Raw genomic sequence first — 24369 nt, 5'->3', positions numbered from 1 at the left:
CAATCAGACTGAATTTGGTGGCCAAAATTACATCCTGATGTCACGTTCAACAATTACTGAACCATGTTTTTAGTGAAGCAGGGCTCATTATCCTGATAGAGAAAAACTGTTACCACTTGCAAAAAATTTTAGTTGGCGTTATGTGTCAAAAGTAAAATGCTCTGCTGAGCATCACCTTACTGCCACTAGTTTCTCCAGGTAACTGACACAAAACACACTTCCAGTCATCCACATGATGTAAAAGCTCTGGTTTATCACATCAAGCCACCTCCTTCCATTGCACTGTAGTCCAGTTCTGATGCTTGTGTGCCTATTGTAGGTGCTTTTGGCAGTGGACAGCGTGGGCACACTGAGTTGAGCAGTGTTCTGGCACCATTCTTGCAGGGTCAGAATGAATTTTTTTCTGCAGTGTGCAACTGTGGGATTGGACCACACGTTCACCAGGCGTATAGCTTTAGGTGCCAATAACCGTCATTGGCTCCACAGTTGTCCTTGCATTAACCTATGTGTAGCTACTAACCACTGCACGTTGAGGAAAATGAACAAGATCTGCCATTGTGGAGATGCTCTGACCAAAACATGACCATTATTTAACACATCAAAGTCACCCAGATCCTTACGCTTGCACACATTTCCCATCACCTTGAAGAACTGACTGCTGCTTAAAATATCCCACCTTTTGACAATTGTCATTGTAGTAAGATATTTGTGTTATTTGATTTACCTGTGGTTGTAATCTTCTGTCATGTTCAGTATACATCATTGATTCATTTTCTGTAACTGCTTAATCCAGTTCGAGGTCCCGGTGTGTCAGGAACCTACACAGAATCATTGGGAATGGCCCAGGAACACAACCTGGACGGCATCTCACACACAATCACATCTATGGACAATATTGAATAACCAATCCACTTACCAGCATGTGTCTTTGGACTGTGGGAAGAAACAAGAGGTATATCATATGAAGTCTTTCAGATCACTACATTTGAAGTATTGTCTTAAAAAGCTGACAATGCTACAACTATTTTTTCAGTTTAGCATAAAAAAAGATCAATCAAAGGAATAGGAATATGTTTGGTAATAGGACTGATGACATCCCTACTATAATTTAAACCCATATAATTTGTAGCATTACTTTACTAGTAACACTTCCAATATTCAGTGGTTGGTTTCCAAATTATTAATTCCATAAAATTATCATATCATAGAAAAAAAAAACACAAACATATGAAAGTCTCATTACTCAGCTATATTTACACATCTACTAGCTACTGCCCTTAAAATATTTTTCAGAGAAATCAATTCAATCAATATTTATATACATCACTGACTATATGTAAGAAAACTGTACAATGGTGAGTTTAAAAAAGAAAGCACACTAAATGATTTGGTTTTCAAATAAAAAGGAATAAAACTGACATATATCTTTAAAGGAGGAATCAGTCATTGTCAAATTATTCCTCCCCATCCATTACACTGCCACCTAATGGCCTGGATTTGTCAGAGACTGACCTGTTTTACACTGTGACTCCCATATGGGGAGCTCACTTTATGGAGCATAAACAGGTTAATTCAGGATCTGGAAAGCAATTAGATTTGTCATCTCCTGTGTGATGTATTTTATAAATGAAAATGTAAAAATTAATCACTTAATGAATATTATTTGCAACTTTAACATGACTGTTTCCTCCATCAAATAACTGTCAGTGTCACTTCATAGTGTGAATAGTGAAGTTGCACATAAGAGGTGGAGTGTGGGACACTGTGAACTCTGTAGTGTGCTTTAGAGCTGATTTAGTCAGTGTGTCTTTACTGATTTATTGGAGGACTGCTTAAAACCAGAGGGCTTTATCTAAGGGCTTAAACCTTGAGCTGGTGCAATTATAAAGCAATAAATCCACATAAAAAATAATAAAAATAATAATTTCCAGTTTTCATTGTATGCCAATGCAATCACTCATACTTGATTTTCTTGCCAAACTATTCCCTTAAAATAGTGTGATATGAACCCTAATAGTCCAAAGGTATGTAGACACCTCTTACGATGAATGAATTAGCTACATTAAAAGTACACAGTCTTGCATAGACATGCACAGACACACTTGTATCCGCATTTAAATTAAATTAAGTGGTGTTGTTGATCCAGAAATAATCTGACCTCACTAATTTTCTTAGGATTTGATGGCATTCATTCACAACAGCAATGTTTCGACATCTACTTTAAAGCTTTTCTGGAAGAGAAACTGTTACTTCAGGAAAGACCAACAAAATCCTGATTGATGCCATTCATTTCAGAAGAAATTTATCATGAGCATGTGTCTGCACACTTTTGGACATACAATATCGTACTGCAAGTTTGTATTCCAGTGATACTAAGACACAGCTATTATTTTCACCAGTACTGATAAAATCACAGGTAGTCAATACTGGGCCAAATGATATACTGATCAGGCCCTATGGCCAATGCCGATATTATATTCACCTAATAGACACTGATGATGAGATGACAGCACTTAGTGGTCTGTAACAATAATCATCAAATTTTTCGATTAGTTAAAGACAAACATAACCATTTCCTTTCGTAACAATTATAAAAGGAAATGTCTGGAAAGAAATCAAATATGTAAAACTTTCCCCTGAACCCAAAATATTGCTGACCCATCAAAATGTTTTCTTCTTTAGTTTTACACTGGACCTACACACAACTAAATTATAAAACTATGACATTTTTTTGTTTGTTTTAGAGTTAACCAAATTTCTCCTTTAAGTAAAGGTTTACTGACTGTTCCCTAAGTACACGTTATAGAAGTTGACCTTTCAAACAAAAATATTCTGGAGTGTACAGTTACTCAAACTCAATAATAACAAAAAAATTACAGCTGAACACAAGGCAGTCGGTGACTGTATGGACATATTTGGTATGAGCTGGTGAAAAGCTATGGCAGGCTTCAACACTACACAAACAAAATAAGCTCACCCTTCATTTATTTATTTTCCAGCCAAAACAGCCATTTAGTGCAAATTAGCTTGGGACTACTAACAACCACACAGGACATTTGCACCAAAACTGCCCCCAGCAGATTAACAGATTGAAGCATTTATCTTTAAAACTCAGCATCAGATCTGAAAAGATCCACAGCTTTCTGTGCCTATCCTTCCACAGTGCGTAGAATGCTAAGGATCTGAAAGCATGTGGAGTTTCAGAGCCCTCACTGAGGAAAAGGAAACAAACAGAAGAACTTGCTGGTGTTCTCAAAATAATGGACTTGCTGCCCCATAGCCAACACCTCAATATAACTGAACATGGAATATGCAAACAAGTTCTAAAACTGAACTTGGGAGGTGTTGCCGTCACTGAGTGTCCTGAAAAGAGGATAGAATAAAATGGAGAGTGGAGAAAATATCTAATGGGAAAACCTATTATGTTATATGTAGCTATCCTCTATCCTGATGCAGAATAATTAATTATTTGTATTAAATGTCTGTTTAGACTGGAAATTAAATGGGGTTTTGATTTTTGCACAGTACTGTGTATGTGTTTATGAGTACTACAAGACTTGGCACTAGTAACTGTTTATAAGACCGCTGGTGTAGGGGCAATGGGAATTCCATTAAAGTAGGAGTGCACCATTCGCTGTGTATTGTGGCGTCTGGAATGACCTCTTTTATCAAAGGCCATAAATGGGAGTATTGTTTTTAATACAATGACCACTGCACTGTAATCAAGCAACTGGAATTACAACCCTTAGATGTATGCACCTGATCAATCCCACTCATTTTTATGGAGTATGTCATGAGGGCATTAACCAGTCTCTGGTGCTGCTGGGTTTAGTGCAAATTGTGGGATGACTGTGACAATGGGCAGAGACAACGGCACTCAATTAATGACAATCCCAACAGTCTAAATGACCTTAATTAGAGTTCACTGCAATCATACACCTCTATACGGAGAGGAATTTTTGCCAAAGTTGAAATGCATTCTGTACAGATTGAGGGCTGTGGTGGGTGAAAAGCCATACTCACACACTCTCTCACACACACAAATACTATGGAGGAACGGTACATGAGCCTAAAGTTATCATGCTCAAATTCAAGCCTTGGCTAGAGGCATATAAAGCTCCCCAGCTTTGAGATGTGTAGCAGCAGAACTTTATGGCGCACCACCCAACATATTTGTGATGAGTTGGGATCCACGTCCAACATCATCCATACAAACTAACATGTCCAAAATCAGTACCTGACCTCACATGCGCTCTCAAGGCTGCCAATGAAACCCTCACAGCATTTACCAACATTTAAAATCTTCTAAAATGAGTACACTGTAGTAAAGAGGAGCAGATTCTGAATAGTGTCCGTAATTCCAGAAGAAGCATCGGGAGAGCAGATGTTTGCAAATTGCTGGACATCTAGTGCAGCTGTGCAAAATACACATTGAACATTTTGTTAAGTCCAGTTTTCCATAAATCCAATATTTTTATGTTTTTCTACTGTAGTGACTGCATTTCATTCTGCCATGAATTCCTCTCCATATCCTTAAAGCTGAAGCAGAGTGTGTGTGTGTGTGTGTGTGTGTGTGGGAATGCATGTTTATGTGTAAGAGTGTATTTCCTAGAGTAACATTGAAAAAGGCTGGCACATTACATGGAAACCTGGCACACAACAATGTTCATGATCTTTTCCATGCGAGGTTTTCTCACATTCCTCTGACTCCAAATCCACAGTCACTTCACTGCCTCCTTAACACTGTAGAGGACAAGCTCAAGGTTGACAGTCCCCTTGAAAATCCATCAGAAATACAAAGTGACTTCATAAGCAGTCTCAAGGCAGCTGTCAGCCATCACCGATTAGCTGTTAGCTTCTCAATGCAGGGCTGGCTGTTTTATCAGTCTCTTTAGGTCCATCTTTCATCAGAGCGGAGAACACCTGAAGCAGAAAGAGAAGGTAGCAGTCAAAACCACCAGAAATGAACTGGATAGCACAATGAATAGTGCTTATGTATAGTTTTATGTCTCCTTCCTTATATAAGCTAATGCTAGGCTTGTCAAAATTATTACATGATTACATAAAAGATGGCCGGCAGGTCCCAGTGTGTGTTGAGAGACCATATAATTCTTAATATATAAGTGAATCCCATTTTTTAAGCTTGACCAATTTAGTACACGGACATACCCATGTAGAAAATCATAAACTGAAACTAATTGCACTGGAGCAGCTGCACATTAACAAAGTAACCATGCACAATGTCAAACATCAGCCCAACACCAATTTGACAAGTTGGTGTACTCTTTGTGATCTAGAACTAAACATCCAACAGCAGCAGATGCTCTAACTAATGTTTATGTGGAGTGCATTAAATCCTTACTGTAATGTGTCAACATATAGTATAAAGTCTTCATATGCTCTTCTCACATATGAACTCTGTAAAATGTATGGATAATTGCCCTTAAATACAAATAACATTCAGCTGGAGATTTTCCATGTCAGATGTGCTTTTATTGCAGGGAATGTTGACAGTGCCTGTGTAGCTTGTGCAGGAGGTACGCTATGAATTCACTGTGAATTCTCTGGAGATCTGTCTGCTCTTTTCACACATGCGCTCACTCAGATATTTCCCAGAATGTGTGCTAAGCAGCAGGAAGGATGAATTCATTTAATTAATTTGTGTTCATTTAATTAATTTGTGTTCTTCAAAATAATGGCTGGGTTACTGTGTATGTCTGAAATGGGCTAAAGATTGTTACAAGCATTTACTGCAGTAAAAAAAGGAGAAAGGACCCATTTAAATGAGCAGGTGTCCAGAAACATGTAACATACATTTTCCTTGGGAGGCACAGTGAAAAACCACATCAAATGCCCTTTACATTGCATGTGTTTTATTGTTTTTTTTTTTTCTTTTCTTTTCTTTTTTTTTATGTGGAAGAAGCCAATACAAATGTTCCAAAACGACATGCATTCAAAGCTACATATACTTCCATTGAAAGCATTAAACTTTTTTCCTTCTCCTGTCAAATGACCATTTCTGGAGATGCATGCTTTTGTATGGACACTGATGAAATATCTGTATATGTTTGGTGTTCACCTGGTTCCACCTGCGGTTGTTGCTGATCATGTGTGTGTTGGCAATGCAGTTGAACAGTGTGTGTGCCGGAGTGTTTTCTGGGAGGCGAGAGAGGAACTGAGCGCTATGTATAAAGTCCATCTGCAGCAGGACATCCTGGTAGAGCCGCAGAATTCCCAGTCCTGTTCGGAATAAAGCCTCCTCTCCATCCCGGCAAAACAGATCCCACACTCGACATGCCACATCCAATGGCAATGACTTACTGAACAACGTAAAGATCCTGTATGCACACACACACACACACACACACACACACACAGATATATTACATATTCAGTATTAATATATTTAATAAATATTAAAAATACTGTTATTTATAATTATTTCTTACATGTCCTATGGATCTTTAAAAACATTCTTATCTGGGACTCCTGCATAGTGCAGCTATCTAGGTTTTGACTCATCATCAGAATATTGCAAGTTTGATCTTTGTTGATACTTCAGCTATCTGAAGCTGGCAGTCAATGACCAAGTGTATCACAAGATCTTCTCAAACATGGGGCATGTGGTATGCACGTAGAGTTAATATAGAAGCACAGTACATTTCACAATACTAGCCTAACACCAGGAGGCGCTGCTCAACTATTCCATTTTTTTTTCTTCATGCGACAGCTATTATACTTCTCCCACACAGAGAAAAGGCAGTAATTAAGAGGAGAAGCTTGTCCTGTTCTCTGATGTGAAGAAAGAGCCTAAACTCACCAGTCGATGAGGTAAAAGTCTGGAGTGAGACTGTTGCTCTGGAAGTGCTGGAATAATTTGGGCAGATTCTCCTCAAAGAAAACCTCAAACGCTGCAAAATACTTCAGCATCTGAAGAGAAAGGCAGGAAATAAAAAAATAAATCTGTAACATGAAGTGCAAGACGTTACCATATAAAAACAATGTCATTTTGGTGCATTGGTTTCACTTAAACATGCTATTCTGTTGGGAGGCTCAAACTATTGATATATAACCACATCATAAGCAAAACATGTTCTGTTCTCACACACAGACTTCTAATCCAAGACTTGTAAGTTCTTAGTAAGTTTCCTAACACAATTCCAGCTGGGTCATAAAGAGTCAAAATACATTTTCTCTGTATTATCAGGGCATGATTTTTTTTTAGAAAGTTTTATGCAGCGGCTGTGTGTGTTACCAGCTCATGGTCCACTCTGAAAAAGGCCATTTGACAGGGTTTGTTGAGGAGATTGGCAAAGGCAATAAAGGCGTCCGCCTCCTCAAGGTTCAGAATAAGGACAGCAGCAATGAAGGACATTCCCTGGACCTAGAAACAAACACACACAACACACAGCTCATAATTTGCAACTGTTCATATGTAAATAAACAACACATTTATAAAAACTAATGACTAACACATTATCTGTGTATGTTTGTCAAAAGACTCTCAGGCATCAAGCTTATCTGTAATGGACTTACACACAATTGAAACATGCACTGTGCTTTGAGCAGGCAACTTTTCTGATTGTTTATGGACATACTGGACACTTACTTGGGCCAAAAAGTAATGTCTGATCAGACAGTTTCGATTCATTCACATATAACTTGCAATGTAGACAGTCTCAAGTAACTTTCACATCTCTGAAGGAACCATTAATGCAGATTTAAACATATTCTGGGACAATATATTTTCACTGCCAGAACAAACTAATGCATTGCTAAAATAGAGGGTGTAAAAAGCAAACATTTTTAAAAGGAAAGTTCACCATTGTTTTCACAGAACATGTATAGGATGATTCATATATCTCTACACCGACTGAACAGAATCAGTTGCCCAAGGAACGTATTTTAAGACTTTAACAACAACTATGACACTTTTACCCTCAACCCAGAGGTCCAGGTTAGAGATACTCACATAGCCCACATCTGGTCTATAACATGTGTATGCCCCCAAAACACTGTGCAATAGGTCATGGTAAGGTCCGCCCTTCAAAAAAGAAAACAAGAGGTTAAATAGTAACCAACGACAAGTTCATAATCACGTCAGCATATTCTGGAAACCATTAATTAATTTTGTAAATATTAACATGTACTGCATTCATGCCAAAAAGCAGTCAGCATTTACAGAACATATACTTCAGTGTTAGCCCCAGAAAAGAGGAATGACAACAAACTGAAGCCTAAATTTAGCTGACACCTCTTACGATTAGTGAACTCAGTTTAAGATGCAGCCATTTGGAAACAGACATGAAAAGCATGAAATAAAATGCTTGTCATACCCGTTTCCCTCTACACCACCAGCGCCACAACATTCCCCAGTGTGATGAAAATCTGAAAGCTACATCTTCACATAAAGCTACATTTTAACATATGTTTCAAACTATTAAGACTTCAACCCAAACCCTTCAAATCTGGTGGTGTTACCATATACTGCACTAATGCTTGGAAACAGTATGAGAATATGATGAAATGCGATACCATCCAACCCCAGTAAGGACCTCTTTCTCTTACCTTCTGGAATATGTACAGTGAGGGAAAGGTCCTGAAGATGTCCAGCTTGATCAGATCTAAACTGGACTCTCTGTCAGCCAGCGATGCTCCACAATCTCAATGAGAGGAAAAAAAATGCATATAAAATAAAAAAAAGATAAAAATCTATTTATTATATAATTATATAATTTATTATTTGAAAATGCTACTGGCCTTCTAGGACGTTTAAGGTTACATTATTTAAGGACATTTCAGAGCATTTCTATTTATCACTTTGTTGTGAATGTGATGATTTGTTTCAGTCTGTTCACTGTACTGTTTAAATTTCTTATGTTTTGATTACAGAGTCTTGGACAAATCAATAAAATACAATGGATTTTACATCCTTAGCTGCACTGTAGCCTCTCAACCTCTATGTGACCCACTCTATTTGTTTTTGCAGGTAGGATCCCTCATCTTTCACCCCAAAACAGAGCATTTTTAAAGTGTCTGTCATTAAATAGGCAGGTCAGTAAAGGCTTGTGAAGTAACCATCAAGGAAAATTAACACACACCTTCATTCTCACTAACCGAACTCGTCTCATTAAAACTCCGCCACTTCTCTTTGGCTCTAGACAGGAAGATCTCATAGAGCTCTGGGAATGTTTAAAAACACACACACATAATAATTCATTACTCATTGTTAATACTCAAAATGGGCAACAGCTAACGTTACAGACTGTGTGTATAGAGGCCAATAGGTCATGCCATAAGGCCAGAGTTGCCAGTTACCGGGCGTAATGTTGAGCTCGTTGCCAATAGCGAGGCTCCAGACTTTTCCACGGACACTAGGCGGCAGGCCTTGCCACCAGAGCTCACGAACCCGCCGAGTGTTCCTCCTGTAATTAATCAATCATTTTACGCTTCAGTTTATTAAGCAATCAATCAGCAATATACAAACTCAAACTATATCCCAACAATGTCTCACAAGGATGTTCCTTTGATCCTAACATCAAAAGAACAATGATTTTCCATTTCATTTTATATTAACATATAGTGGCCTGGATGTATCAGAGACTGCACTTTAAACCTGACAATCCCCAAATGTGGGACCCGCTACAGAGTATAAATTGGTTAATTTGATGATTTCAAAGCAATTAGATTCTTCACCTCATGTGAATAGCATTTTTATTAAAAAAATCATAGATATCAAATTCATGAACACTGTTGTTTGGTAATATTTGATGAAAGAATGACTAAGGTGTTTCTTATAACATGGACAGCAAGTGATTGGAATGAAGGCATGATTGGATGAACAGAGGTTTTCTCTGAAAGGCAGACACTCACATGCTTTCCCAGTTGGGCAAGACCTCTGTGTTCCAGATAACCATGGCATGAGCGATGTTCTCTTCCTGTCTATATCGCTCCTTCATCTGCCTCTTCTTACGCTGAGCTTCCTTCATCTCTGAGAGGGGAAGAAAACAGAAAATAGAAGAATCTGAGGTGAATAAAAAAATAAAGTTACTACTAATTATCAGTAGAATGCTAATTAACAAAACACACCAGACAAGGGGTGAATTATTTTGAAGGAAATTATCTTTGGAAGATAATTGCAATTTTTTTAGACCACTATCACACCTGCAATATTTATCTATAAATAAAAACACAATGATGAGAGGGTTTTATTTGGGAGGTTAGATGATATTCGGTAAAAAAAAAAAGACACCACCTTTAAAAGAAGTTATTTTTAAAAATATGTGGTAGTTTGACTACAATGGTAAATATGTAATATACAACAAAATATGTAAGCTTGAACCCTTTAAAATAAATATCAGCTAAAGGAAATATCAGCTCACATTCAAATAACCTTGCAATGTGACCTTAAACCAGGTTAATATATGTGTTATCTTAATAAAATGTTGTACACACACACACGCGCGCACACACACACACTTACCCCTCCTTTTGGCTCCTGCCACCATTTCATTATATTCCTGCCTGTGTCTCTGAGCTTCTTCCTCAGATTTTGCTGGTAAATTCCTGACAAACAAACAAATAAGCAAACAGTCAGCCACAGCTCTCATAACAAAGTATAAATAATCATCTCACTGTTAGAAGATCAGAGTTGGATTTTAAAAAATGTTCACAAGAAAAGAACACTCAAATTAACATCATATTTCATCAAAAATCTTAATTCTCCTGACTGTAGTCTGTCAGGGAAAGGTTCATCATATCTCAATTCATATTGCGATGAGTCTCTTGTCAGTTAAGCAGGCTTTGACACAAAAACCCAAGTAACTCCATCACAGAGGATTTATTTAAACACATGCAGCACATTCTTTTATGTGGAGAGAAGCCAAATCCACTTCAAATATAAAAAAAAATATGTGGCAAAGACATTACATTATCAGTGACTTTGTGTATTGTTTATTTCATAGTAAGACAGATAAATATTAAAAATGTTTGCCATTCACATTGAGAATCTGAGCATGCGCAGTTCTTGTCCATGTACTGTATTTGACTATGTGGCACTACTAAGTAGATGAAATGAATCATGGAAGATGTAGTTCATGCCCCAAAGCACTTACGCAGGTCTATCCTCCAGAATTAATGCGGTAGTGGACAGAGGCTCAAATTCCAGATTCTTGCGTCTCATTGGCGGAGGCCGGGGGTGTGGCCCAGTCCCTGGTCCCGCCCTTGCTTCATACTCCTGCAGACAGAAAGGAGGAAGCATTAAATAGAAAAGAAAAAAGAGAAAGCCAAAGCAATGGAACAACTGGTTTGAGGCTTAAGAAGATCCACGTCTACAAATGCCACAGAACAGCTGAGAAGGAAAGAAAGGTCTACGTAGGAAATGATATTTTCCTGAAATTCAGATTGTGAGGAGCAGAAATGTGAAGTAACAAATCAAGCAGAGCCGAACATGAAAACAAATGAAATCTTTTTATGGTACCAACTCTATTTGGCTCTACTCTCTTTTTGGCCCCTGGTACCTGACTCATTTTCCACTAGCACAGATCCACTTTAAATGTAACCGTTTCAACATACCTTCTCTAAAGGGAACAGAAGGCTTTGGAAACCACAACAACCATAGTGGTCACATTAAGTAGTGTTTACTGCCATTGTGAGTTGGACATAAATAAAATTTGTAGCTTGTAGATTTTTCAAATGGCTAGTTTGGGATTGATGTCTGCATTCTGTTGTGTTTGATATGTCTCCCTGGCCAATCACCGCTCTGCCAGGTTAACACATCACGTTAAGTCCCTACTTGGCTCACTTGGAACCACAAGTTAGCAGGCACTTATAAAGGTACACAGTTCCAGGTAGCAGGTATCGAATTTGCCTAATGGAAAAGCAAAAAACAGAACAGTAGAAAGTGTTGTTGAAGAAAAGGGGAACTAAATACCTAGAAAGTAATGTTGGATGAGCAGGTTTCCAACACATTTGGGTAAAATGATTCATAAGCCAAACTTGCAAGAATCTGAGGTGGATTATTTCTAAACTTCAATTTCTAAACAGAATTGCAAACTAGAAGAGAGTAAAAGCAAATAGGACTGAGGCTAATCATCTGACTGTCTCAACACAAACTGTGAGGACTGTCCTTTTCAAAAATAATTCAAATTGAATGAAATAATTTTCTGGGTACTTCTGATTCTGTATTCTTCAAAAAAGAGAGCTCACTAATTTTAACTAGCAAAGACAAGGTAGATACAGTATCAGCAATCACACCGTTTGTCCACAAATAGTACATATTTGTATATTTAGTACATTTAGCTGTTCTCATTGATGGAGATATTTATTATCTTAGATGTAAACCTTTGGTGTGTTAGCAGTAGGTCTGTAAGTGTAAATCCCAGGATGGTGGAGGAGAATTCCTGTTAGTAGACAATAGGCCTTTTCAATATACAAAATCCTTCACAGCCTGAAAGTTTCAAATGACATGTCTTTCTTACCAGCTGTTTACCACAACAAACTGAGGTAATGAGCTCCCTTGAAGAGAATGTTAATTTAAAAACTAACATGATGCTAGTTGGTTCCATACAACAAATGCATCACAACAATGGCATTTTTCACATAGTGAATGATTTCCTTTTTTAAAAATACTTACTTAAGACTCTGAAAAGACATGTTAACTTTATGGATCAGTTTTGTTAAAGCACAGAAAAGCCGTCCTTTAATATGGTGTTGAACAATTAAAAAGCAAAAGATCAAGCCTGATTAGCCTCCACGTCACACTCCCCACAGCAACACACCTGCCCCAATCCAACAAAAGGCTTAATGATAATTTGATAAAATGAATCAGTTCTGGTAGCGCAGAGAATACATGAAACTGGAGAGGACAAATATCATCAAACCACATCACAGAGAACCTTATTCAAAACACAAACTATCACTGTTGTTTACAGAGTAAAATCGATTTAATTCCATCTTCAGATTTTGCAGCTTCCCATCTTTTAAATTGTCTTTCTTAAAGGGAAGGTATACAATTGTGGGAAAACACAATTGTCTTTGGTTGTTTACATTCAGAAGCTCTGCATCTTTTAAGGTAGAATGATGTGTTTAAGAGGAAAAATGACTGTTTTTTGTACGTGGCTGAAGTTTAACACTTGTCTGTAAGCTTTTATTCACTGAGCCATGATACGCTCTGAGAAAGAGAGAGAGATAGATCTCAATTAGACCAGTTTCAAGCATACAAACAGCCTGGAGAGCAAATGGTGAGGAAATATCCTCAGAATTGTATAGAATCAAAATATTGTATAACAATCGTGAATGTCGCTGTCATTTTCACCAACTCTGGAAAATGTTTGGAGAGTAAGGTCCAGACATTTTCCGTACTTTTGCACATTTAGCACACTGCACATTGCTTTCATTTCCACAGCTGTGATGCAGCCACAGAGGCACTTCTTCAGCTGGCCACATGGGGGTGTAATAAAGGTGTTGTGTTGGCATCAATGGAACATCTACGACCCAAATATTACCTGCTATGTGGTGGTCTTGTCCTGACCATGAAAAGGGGCAAACAAGGTATGCAGAGCTAAAGACAGACAACTTGAAACAAGGAGGTTGTCATAATATTCAAGATCAAATTTCAACCTAAATACTTACTCCTCTACCAAGCCTGAGGCCATGGTCAACACCAGCTAGCTTGACTAATGGGAAAAAAACTGGGGGGAGGCGGGTTAAACATTTGGTTATTTATTATTATTTTTTTAACATTTATAAGAATAGACTTACTAAACTTACTGATGTGTATCATGGAAATAAAAACAAGTTTATATGCGTGCCTAAAAAGAGGCCATTTAAAGAGGCTATAAATTTGTGCAGCTTTGTAAACAACATTTTTACAGGCCAACATCTTTAGTTAAATGTTCTCTTTTGAGTAGATGCACACACAGGGCCTCTTAAAGAAACAGTGCTCCTTTTTATGGTTATTACTAATTAAGTGTTTTCTCAATATTGATAATACCAATAATAAATTTGAAAATATTACATATTGTGCCATGGTAAAACCAAAATATTAAACAGGGAGAGATATTTGAATTATTTAGGTCAGCCCTATGGGCATCGTTTCAATTTTACAACAAACACACCAAAGCCTTCTCTGTTCTCAATGCTCTCTTCATTAGCGTGTGTGTGTGTGTGTGTGTGTGTGTGTGTGTGTGTGTGTGTGTGTGTGTCAGACATCCTTAGAGGAATACAGAAGAACACCTGTGGATCCCATGAATTGAATGCCAAACAGAACAGCAATCCAGAGTCAAGATCAGAAAATTGCATAAAACAGCCTCTCAGTCAACAGAGCAGAGGGGAGGGGGAGCGCAGACAGCTGGTTAGACAGCAGCTGTAGCGGGTGGACGAATACAAACAAACACACTCAGCCCCCGAAGATTCCACACTGCTGTGTCTCAAACTGACACATCCAACGACACACACTTTCCAGTTGTTTTCAATCCCTCTCCTTTTCAATCTGCTATAGATACTGCAGCTCATCATCTCCAGGAATGCTGCAATGCTCTAGGGCAGTATAAGTTTAACAATTTAATACTTGTTTATCTTCTCCAGTCTTCATGGCAGTAAAATATTTGCAGGAAGTGGGGTTTTAACCTGCGGTCTGTATAAAAAAAAAAAATACACATTCCTCCCATTAGTTGGGTGTCCTGAAGTCACATGATACAACCAAGCTGTGGGGGTAAAGACTAGCACATGCTTGTGAGACATATGATGCACCACTGCATATTTAAAGATGGCTGCTAAAGAAACATAAATTGAGCTCAGCACACTTGGAGGAGTACATTAATAGCTGCATTTTGTCTTTGAGAGGATTCTCACCTGCTGCATAATACTGGATTTTTTTTCCCCCCAAAGTCTATATTTTCATTACTAACACTCAACCCACACCATGCAACCAAATAAACAAAGCAGACAAACCCATGACAGTTACATAATCAACAAGAAAACACCCAACACACAAAATTATCAAGTCCAGAGGCTACAAAACATTTTTTGTTTTATTTTTTCCTTTTTCTTTTTTCCCTCCAGGTGGTAGACAGTTCTTATAGTATGCCTCTGTAGTAGTAGTTATGGTGGTGGGCAGAAGTTAGCAGGTGTTAGTGGCTAATGGTGTGAAGGCCTGAGGTTGGATTGGAGAACAATGAGGTCCAAATACGTCCCAGCTTCACCAACACAATATGTCCAGAGTCCAAGGAATATAAAAGGCAGCAAAACACACAGTTCCCTATCCAAGAGACTGCCAGCATGGAGAAAGTGCAGCACGAAAATCATTCTCTCAGTACGTCCTGCTTGGCTACCTCTATTTATACTCAGACCAAAGGGAAGAAATACAGTACCAAAAGCTGTCTGGAGCCTAGCTGACAGGTAACCAGTTTGGTTACAACGTCACAGTGAATATTAGCTGGCATTTTGAGGATTTACTTATTACTCAAACAAAACTGAGGTGTTTACACTGATTTATTGTTTCTTTCACAACATGTAGTTCTCATTGAGATGTTAAAGGGTTGTAAGTGAGGAGCCCTGACCTATTTATCCTCAACATGTTTGTAAAAAGAGCCCTGTTCCAAACTTGTGAGTCAGTAAAGGCTCAGGCTTTGTACCAAAAACTCCCTAAACAGATACTTCAGAGATAATAAATCTGACAACTACTCCCAGACAGTGCACCAGCTTCACAGGGAGACTTGAAGCTTATAGCAGAATAAAGTGTTATATATATATATATATATATATATATATATATATATATATATATATATATATATATCCATTCCAACTTTATTTATATAGCACTTTGACACTTTCACAAAAATCTAATACATAACAATGTAACAATACATTACAGAATAAAAACAAAAACAAATGCAATCAACAGACTAGGTGACGAAAGCTAAGGAGAAAAGTGATTTAAAAACAGACAGTGTAGATGCCTGTCTAATGTACTGGGCAAACTGTTCCATAACTTAGGGGCCATTACAGAAAAAGCACTGTCTCCTCTAATCTTATAGTTAGTTTTGGGCACATTCAGGGGCAGCTGATCAGTTGACCCGAGTGAGCGGGTGGGCTTGTAGGGCTGTAATAGCTCCGAAAGGTAGGATGGGGCAAGACCATTTAAGGATTTAAAAGTGAGTAATACAATTTTTAAATTGACCCTAAAGTATATGGGCAACCAGTAAAGTGAAGCTAAGATGAGGGATATGTGCTCATATTTACATGTGCCAGTTAAGAGCCGTGCTGCTGCATATTGTACAGACTGTAACTGGGCAAGAGAGGACCCACTGACCCCCATGTACAGTGAGTTACAGGAGTTCAGCCGAGTGGTAACTCAGCTGGCATAAATTACGATCTCAAATTGTTGTCTAGAGACAACTGGCTTTACTTTGGCCAGCTGCCTCAGATGAAAGACGTTTGATTTGACTACTGCATTGATTTGATTGACTGTCAAGTTTGAGTATCGAGCTCCCAGATTTGTGATAACGGGCTTGGTATACTGAGCCAAAGAACCCAGATCTACTGGTAGGGTCCTAATGATGCCACCAAAGACCATCACTTCTGTTTTATTTTCATTGAGCTTAAAAAAGTTACCTGCCAACCAAGCTTTTATGTCCTCAAGACACTTTAACAGAGGTTCTTTAGTGGCACATAGATTTGGCTATCATCTGCATAGTAGTGAAACGCATTATATATATATATAAATAATAATGCTGTATTTGAGCCTCTGAGGTCTTGCTTGTGTTAATGAACCTTGACACGCCGATGGACGGTTCGTGCTGAAAAACCAACTGTTCTTTGGTTCCAGCTGGGTACTAACTTTTCTGGTTCGCAAAGCGGTATGCGCAGAAAGGTTCAAAATTAATTTGCAAACTCGAACCGTTTCAGTTCCTCGTGGTAGAAAAGCACCATGTGTGTTTCTGGAATCTCTGAAAAGGTTCTGACCAACTGTATGGTTCTAGAATCACTAAGAAAGCTTTATATATTTAAGAAAATTCTATTCAGCTGTAAGAGTCTAGAGTCACTGTGAAGGATTTTGCCCTGGATATGTGTAGGCCTGGACGACAGAAACAAAAAAGCATAATTTATTTTTTAATATGGAGTAACTAAAACTATATACACATTTTTAACATTGTTACTGTTTTAAAAGAATATTCTTTACATATTTTACCTGAAAATACCAGTAGGTTTTAATGCTAATATTATATATATATATATATATATACACACACACACACACACACACACACAGTAAGCTAATTACTCAAATCACTAAAAAGATTTCACCAAATTTATGTTAATTTACATTTTGATTGTCCTACCCAGTTAGTGAAAATCTGACACACTGAAAAACTGTATCATAATGCTCTTACCATAAAAAAGTGATCTGTGTCCTGTACCATCTATTCATTCTTAAAACAAACATCTTCACATCTCCATGTACAGGTCGTAAAAGTTGCAATTTAGTTCACAATTTTTTTTTAATGATTGTTTTGTTTACTGTTGTTTCTAACCAAGTACTAAGCTACAGTACTAAATTAGCTCATAGGCTAAAACTTCAGACAGATCACTCCACTGCGGAAAACACACCAGTTATTCACAATTAACCAAGAATCAGTGTGCAGCAACATTCATGCAACATTCATTTTTGTCAGCACAATGCATGTTCTGATTAACACTGCCATCATGATAAGCTGACCAGTTTCCAAGGCATCTGATGGACTGTTTAAGAGCCAGGCCGGAAGCACGCTTGCTGTGTGTTCACAGTCATTTTTGATTCATATTAGCAACGATACGTCTACCTCAATATATAATGCAAATGTTTATTGCCCAGGCCTTTCTCAGTGGAATCACTGAGAATTGTCTGTCCTCTATGATGTTTCTGGATTCAATGACTGGAAATTGCTGTACAATTCTGGAGTCAATGGGAAGGTTTTAGCTAGAGACTCGGAATCATTGAGAAGGTTCTGGCCTGCGGTATGGTTCTGATTTCATTGAGTAGATTCCGACCTTTTGGGTTGTGGAGCTTTTAAAAGTCTCCTGTGTAGTTCTTAGGTTATTAAAAGGGTTCAAACTGCTTTAGGGTTCTTAGTCATTAGTCCAGGGTTCTGGATTATTTAAGAGAGTTCAAATGAGCTGTTTGATTCTGGAATAACTAAGTATAAGCTCTAAAATTAGTGTGACTTAAAAGTGCGTTGGGGTGTTGGGGTATCCTTCTGAATTTTAGAGGTTTCTGACCTACTGTATGGTGTTTAAAACACTGAAAATTATTGGATGAGTTAAATGATTTCACACACCTTCTGAGATTTCTGATATTCAACATCATTCTAGGGTCTTTGAGAGTGATCTGGGTGGTTGCATGCTTCGGGAATCAATGAGAAACTTCTGACCTGTTGAGTTACTTGGGAATCCTTAAGAGGGTTGTCCTTTGGTGGGATTTTCCCAAACAATCTCCAGCTTGACATGCTCTCAGCAGCTGTAGCCTTGGGATCTTTCGTCTTCCAGGAAAAAAGACTTCTAAAGAGATCAAAGAGAAAGAGGGAGACAAACAGAATGAGGAAGAGAAACTACTGAAGCAGCTTCTTGCATGTCTGCTTGCAACAAGCTCTAGCTTGAAACTCACACTGCAAAGCATCATTTCTTGGATAGTGAAATCATCATAAATCTTCAACCTATTTACAGATGACTTTCAAATATATAATAGTTCTGATATATATACAAAATCTGATATAATGAGATCAGTTATTTATAGATGGTTTTCACTGTCTTTGTTCTGCTGAAAGTTTCACTGGCATATAATTTGGTTTGCTCTAAAGGTGACACATTAATTTAAGGATCTGGAACCCAAACACTGAGAAATAAAACAACCCAGTCAATCATCACTTTATGATCTACATCTGAAAACATGGAAGAAACAAGCAATTTAAGTGTTGTGCTGCTTCTTATGTCAATTGCAGACACTTAAGAATTGTCTCGCCTGCAAGTCTCTTAAATCACATTAAATATGGCAAAGAACAAGAACAAAGAAGAGAAATAAGCTAAAGTGACTAAAAATCAGAGATTCTGCTCCCCACTGCTGCATGCTTGATATAGGAAAACAGTGGCTCATTCTCATTTAAAGATACATGTGCTGAAACCGGTCATTCTGAAAAGGGCTGTTAAAGAGGTTGTTTGATCCTTGTGGTATTTTGAACAGAAATGTATAATATAGCCCCTTTAAAACATGTAAAATTACCTGCTTTATCTGTCAAATTATGTAAAAATATCTGCCAACAAAATACCCAGATAAAATCGCTTAAAAAGGGACACTTTTTTCTCTCTCTCTCTCTCTCTCTCGGAGCTTCCCCTAATGTAAATAATATTTAAAACACTGTACTGAGATCAGTGAGGGGGGCAGTGTCTACCTTCCTCCATAAGGTACATAACATGGTTTCTGCAGTGCTGACCCCAGAGTAACAATGACAGACCCTATTCTCTCGATTACAGTCAGTGGATCATCACAATATTGAAGCTGTAAACTTATGGTAAAAATATTACAGAGTGTTCCTTGGAAACAAGAAAAATATGTCTATAAGATGAATTATGCAGTAATATTCTGATGTGAAAAGGGGACATATTGACTATATTTTACACATTTGCCTGCTCAGCCATATTTTGGATGTGCCATGTTAAAATTTTAAAGATACTTGTCTGCTTACTAGTGAGTGTTATTATGTGGTCAGAATATTAGTGAGTTGATGATGATGAACGATTAGCTTAAACCAGGATATTAAAAAACTGGTCAGGATAACATACGCCATAATGTTGACATCCAATACAGGCATCTGTTCATCCACTCGAGTACTACCAACTCCAAAAAACATCTGCTGCATTGTTTATTATTTAAGAATGAAGAACATATTATCCATTTGTTGATCAACGTATCAATCCGTGTTAAACTACAACCCCAGTGTCAAAGAGATATACAGAATGAACAGTCTCAAAAGAACCAGGAAAAAAAGAGGAAACTGAGGTCCAAAAAAAGGCTAAGACTTGGGCAACACAAAAAAAAAGCTCCACACAGCAGGACACAATGACACAGTTCATAAATGCTGACATTAAAATATTTTCTGGGTTATTTTACCAGAAATGCACCAGAAAATAAAGCAAGCTCAGTCTCTAATTTTCAGGCTGAATATTTAGGTCTGGATCAAATGTTATGGATAATATGAAAATATACATAAAGGTAGCTATATAAGTTAGAGAGTTTTAATTCTCAAAGTCTTAGTACAATAAGAGGTTAGACACATGAATTAAGTTTAAATATAAATTATTTGTAAGCAGTCTAGTGTTTGGTTGCTTCTGATTGGTCCAACACATCTACAGATAACTCATGTACACACAATGTGTTTAGAACAATATAACTCGCACACAAGAGGCTGCCTCAACCAGTCCTGATCTAATCTTCAGAGAGAACAACCTACTCAAACTGAAGTAGAAAAGCACAAAACTAGTTCAGCCAAAAAATGCAGGACCTTTTACTGAGTCACCAGTAGAGTTTCAATTATATGAGCATTTATTTATTTACTTATTTATTTATTTATTTTTAAAGGGATGTGGTGGTGGTGGCAGACAATATAATTTTGGAGCATTTCTATTGATCCAGTCATCATTAAATGTTCACACGCCATGAAGGACAGCTGCTGTGTTGGAATTATATAGTAAAAAAACAAAAACTCAAGGAGTTCTCAGTTTTACTTAATGTGCAATAATGTGTACTTTGGATTATTTTCTAATAGTATTTTAAGTTATTTTCCAGATAACACAATGAGAAAAAACACATTTTCAGCATATTACTGTGATACTGACGCACACAAATAATACTGTTGTTTGCTAATATTGGTCAATTGTATCATCTTAAATATATTATCTGGAGAACAGTTATCAACAATAGACATACTGTCATTTCAAAACAAGAACACTACCCTGGACAGAGAGGATCAACAGTTCCAGTTCATCTGATAAATTAGAAAATCAACAGGAATTTCTGTCACAAACTGCACAGGAAATGATGAGTGTCACATTGTGGTTTCCTGAAGAAAACAGAGGTCAGAGGAATGTGCAGAGCACCATGACTACAGCCATGACTGAAAAAAACTAAAAATCTGGAAAACTAATCAAACTGTTAATTACTCAGCCAAAACACCAGACAGGAACATTAAATCAAATGTCATGAGTCTGAAAAAACAACAAAAAGACTGAGGAATAAAATGATTTCCAGGAAACAAACAAGTCCTGTTCTGGCTCTACACTCAATGTATAATATCAGTGCTAAACATAAACCTTTCAGGGAATACCAGATAACAGAAGCCTGTAGGACAGATTTTCCTATGTATTTGAATCCTGTAAAAGACAGTATCCCTTTTCCATTACACGTCCAAAGTCTTACAAATGGACATTTTAAAAGTCCTGTAATCAAGTACTTGTTGCAGGTTTTGACCTTTATATTTTACTTCCACCAAAGTCAGAGCAGCATAATTAACACAGCTGTATTCGTGTGTAAATTTAGACTTACTTGGTCAAAAATTCTGCAATTCCATGCCTTTTGGCGACTTTCTGGTCAGATGAGGAGTCAGCAGTGACACAAATTCCCTCAGGAATATGATCAGGAGCGCTCTGTCGACGAGTCAATTCATACGTGTTCCCAGATCTCTGACAATCATCCATGCCACCATCCTCCCCAAAGAAACCAGCATCATCCTCAGGGCTCAGAGGGGTGGCATCACAACTGAGTGAAACTGCAAACCCTGGGGTAGTCCTGAGGGACTGTGGCCTAGCAGAAAAAGCCCCAAAATCCTCAGTGCAGTTTTCTGCCAGTGGGGATATCGACAACTTCCCACTGAGTTCTGAAAGGGTGTCGAGTCCAGGGTCAGGGTCACAGCTGGCTGCCTGCTGAAGCTGGGTTGATTCGGAAGCCTCAAGGCTGGCGTGACCACTCTCCTGGTCAGGACTTTCACAGGAAGAGGGAGAGGAGCAGGCAATGTCAGGCAACTCATAGTGACGAGGATCATCCCTTAACGATCTGGTGTTCACAACTAAGAACCCACAATTACCCACCCTCATCCCTTTGTTTACAGCAGAATTAGGGGGTAAATATCCTTCTGGGGTGCATGCCCAATCTTTATGAAGATTGGTGCCACTTGTGTGCATTTTGCTCAAATTTCCATTAGGCATTTTCTTAGGTATCTCTGAAATTTCTGAACAAATTCCAGTGCAACAACAGTTATGCTTGCAGGCACATGCCAAATCTCTCAGATTACCATCATTTGAACAGTCCAAGTTAATTTCCTTTGCACCAGAAGTTCTGAGCCATTGACCTTTAGGTGCTATTCCATCTTTGTTCTCAGATGTAGCTGGATGCAAGCCTCCATCCTGTTGACCTTCCATACCTTTGACAAAAGAGCATGGCTCAGGAAATCCATTGACCATCTCCTGCCCACACTCTGCTTTGCAACTGACCCAACTTTTGGTATCCAAGCATTGTTTAATATTGGCTTGTTTGCTCCCAACATTGTTTTTAAAACCATCCCCCGGCTCCTGACCAGGAGGCACTGATCCTTCCATGTTCAAAAGCACCCCTGACTCTTTCTGAACTCCATCATTGTTTAAACCAGCATCCACAAAGTATGAAGGCTCAGGGAATCCATTGACAATCTCCTGATCACAGTCTTCTTCACAGTTGTCCCAAGAACTTGCACTCAGTACATGTCCTTCTTCACTCCCCAAGCAAGTCTTTGCACCAGTGCCCACAGATACTAAATTTTTGCCATTAATAACTTCATGATCACACCCTGGTCCAGGTTGTGTTGTAGAGGGTGACCGCTGTTCATCCTCCATCAACAGATTACCCTCCAGAGAGGCCTGACTTGCCATTGTTTTTCTAATTCAAGTGTGTCCAAAGTCTGGCACCTGGGCCAAATAAGACCCTCAGATAAGTTTTAATTGTCCCACAGTTTTGTCCTTCAAAATTCATTTTATGGGTTCCATTTGCAGTTTGTATTTTTACTGGATGGGGAGAGTATCATATTCATGTAACGTGTTGAAAGACACTGTTAATAACATTAGCAGCAAATTTTAGTCTTGGCTAGAGCCAATAAGAAAAAAGCTGACAGCAAGTATTGAACATTAGGGAATCATACACCCCTCAAAGATCTCACTGTGATAAGAGAGCTCTCTGCCAATCAAGTTAATGTAGCCATGACTGGGACCAAAACAGCAGAAAGCAGATTGGGAGAATTTACACATTTAAGATATTTTTAATCAAAGCATACTGTCAGGTGCTTTAGGAAAGGTGTGTCTCTCATATAAAAACATACATAGTTCAAGACACTGTCAGGAATTTAATGCCACACGATGTAAAGTATTCAATGTACAACAGAATAAATATTCAGAGAAGTTAGCGGCAGAGACGGAAAAATTAAAGCAGCTGAAAGGTGTGAAACTGCAAAGGTGTGAGAATCAGACTGTTTTCAGAACAAAGTCAAATGTAGGAGCTGAATAAATAACTGTTCTGAATGTTAGTTCTGTGATTAGGTTTTTTAATCTGTAAATATAGTAAATATAACTGGTGTCGGTATGACACACACCGTTAGTTTTTTCAGTTATTTAGTATCCCTAATATTTTGACGGCTGTATAAATGGTTAACTAACGTGCACCTCACTCCGAATCGGACGGTGACCGTCCCTCAGACGGTCTGATCCCGTTCAGGTCCGTTCTCTTTTTTCAAAATAGTCTGGACACCGCTCTGGTCCCTGCCGCTGACTCCACGGCTCCCCGGCGCGCCTCCGCCGCTGTGTCCGTTGTGTGCGGAGCGCGATCCAGAGCTCCAGCTCATCTCACAAGCAGCAGTAGCGTTAACGTTAGCGTCAACCGCCGCCCGCGCGCGCAGTCCGTAGCAGCTCGGTAATGCACGCGTTCGGACGGTTGCTCCACTCGCAGACAGAACGGAAAACTGCCACAAACAGCAGGCATCGCTCCTGGTTTTAAACGGAGTGGATTACACCGATGAAGCTCCGTCCTCCACAGGAGCGTACAGCCGCCATCTTCGTCCGAGTGACGTCGCGTCTCTCCGCAGGCTTTTCCCCGGAAACGGGATTCCGCACGAATTAAAGCGACATCATGCGGAGAGAAGGAGCAATTACAACCGCATTAATACATAACCCACATTAACGGAGGTGTACAACTACACTGATATAGCGTCCACCATATTTTTAGGACAAAGGCAACATAAATACCGCATACACTGATCAAAAACACTGAAAACCCTCCTTGAATCGTTATACGTTTTTTATATTTTTATACTTTAT

At 38.4% G+C, this 24369-nt stretch overlaps 1 protein-coding gene across 2 annotated transcripts; it reads right to left on the bottom strand.

Annotated features, from left to right (window-relative positions):
* Positions 1–1241: 1241 nt before the first annotated feature.
* tbc1d12a (TBC1 domain family, member 12a) lies at positions 1242–24168 on the bottom strand. 2 transcript variants are annotated; one of them, XM_066670934.1, is made up of 13 exons: positions 21578–24168; positions 18414–18540; positions 11115–11236; positions 10484–10566; positions 9874–9991; positions 9319–9425; positions 9102–9182; positions 8569–8663; positions 7973–8044; positions 7256–7384; positions 6821–6930; positions 6080–6338; positions 1242–4923 (listed from the first exon to the last, which is right to left on the bottom strand). In XM_066670934.1, the coding sequence occupies exons 1-13, from the start codon at positions 22933–22935 to the stop codon at positions 4852–4854; spliced, it is 2733 nt and encodes a 910-aa protein (XP_066527031.1). In that variant the 5' UTR covers positions 22936–24168; the 3' UTR covers positions 1242–4851. The 2 variants fall into 2 exon arrangements, with proteins under 2 accessions (XP_066527031.1, XP_066527041.1); XM_066670944.1 differs by having other exon boundaries at positions 23719–24164.
* Positions 24169–24369: the final 201 nt, after the last annotated feature.

This window comes from Hoplias malabaricus, chromosome 1 (assembly GCF_029633855.1).
Source record: "Hoplias malabaricus isolate fHopMal1 chromosome 1, fHopMal1.hap1, whole genome shotgun sequence".
Lineage (NCBI taxonomy): Eukaryota > Metazoa > Chordata > Actinopteri > Characiformes > Erythrinidae > Hoplias > Hoplias malabaricus.
Note: the sequence above shows the minus strand (reverse complement) of the source record. Positions and strands in the feature narration are given on the sequence as shown.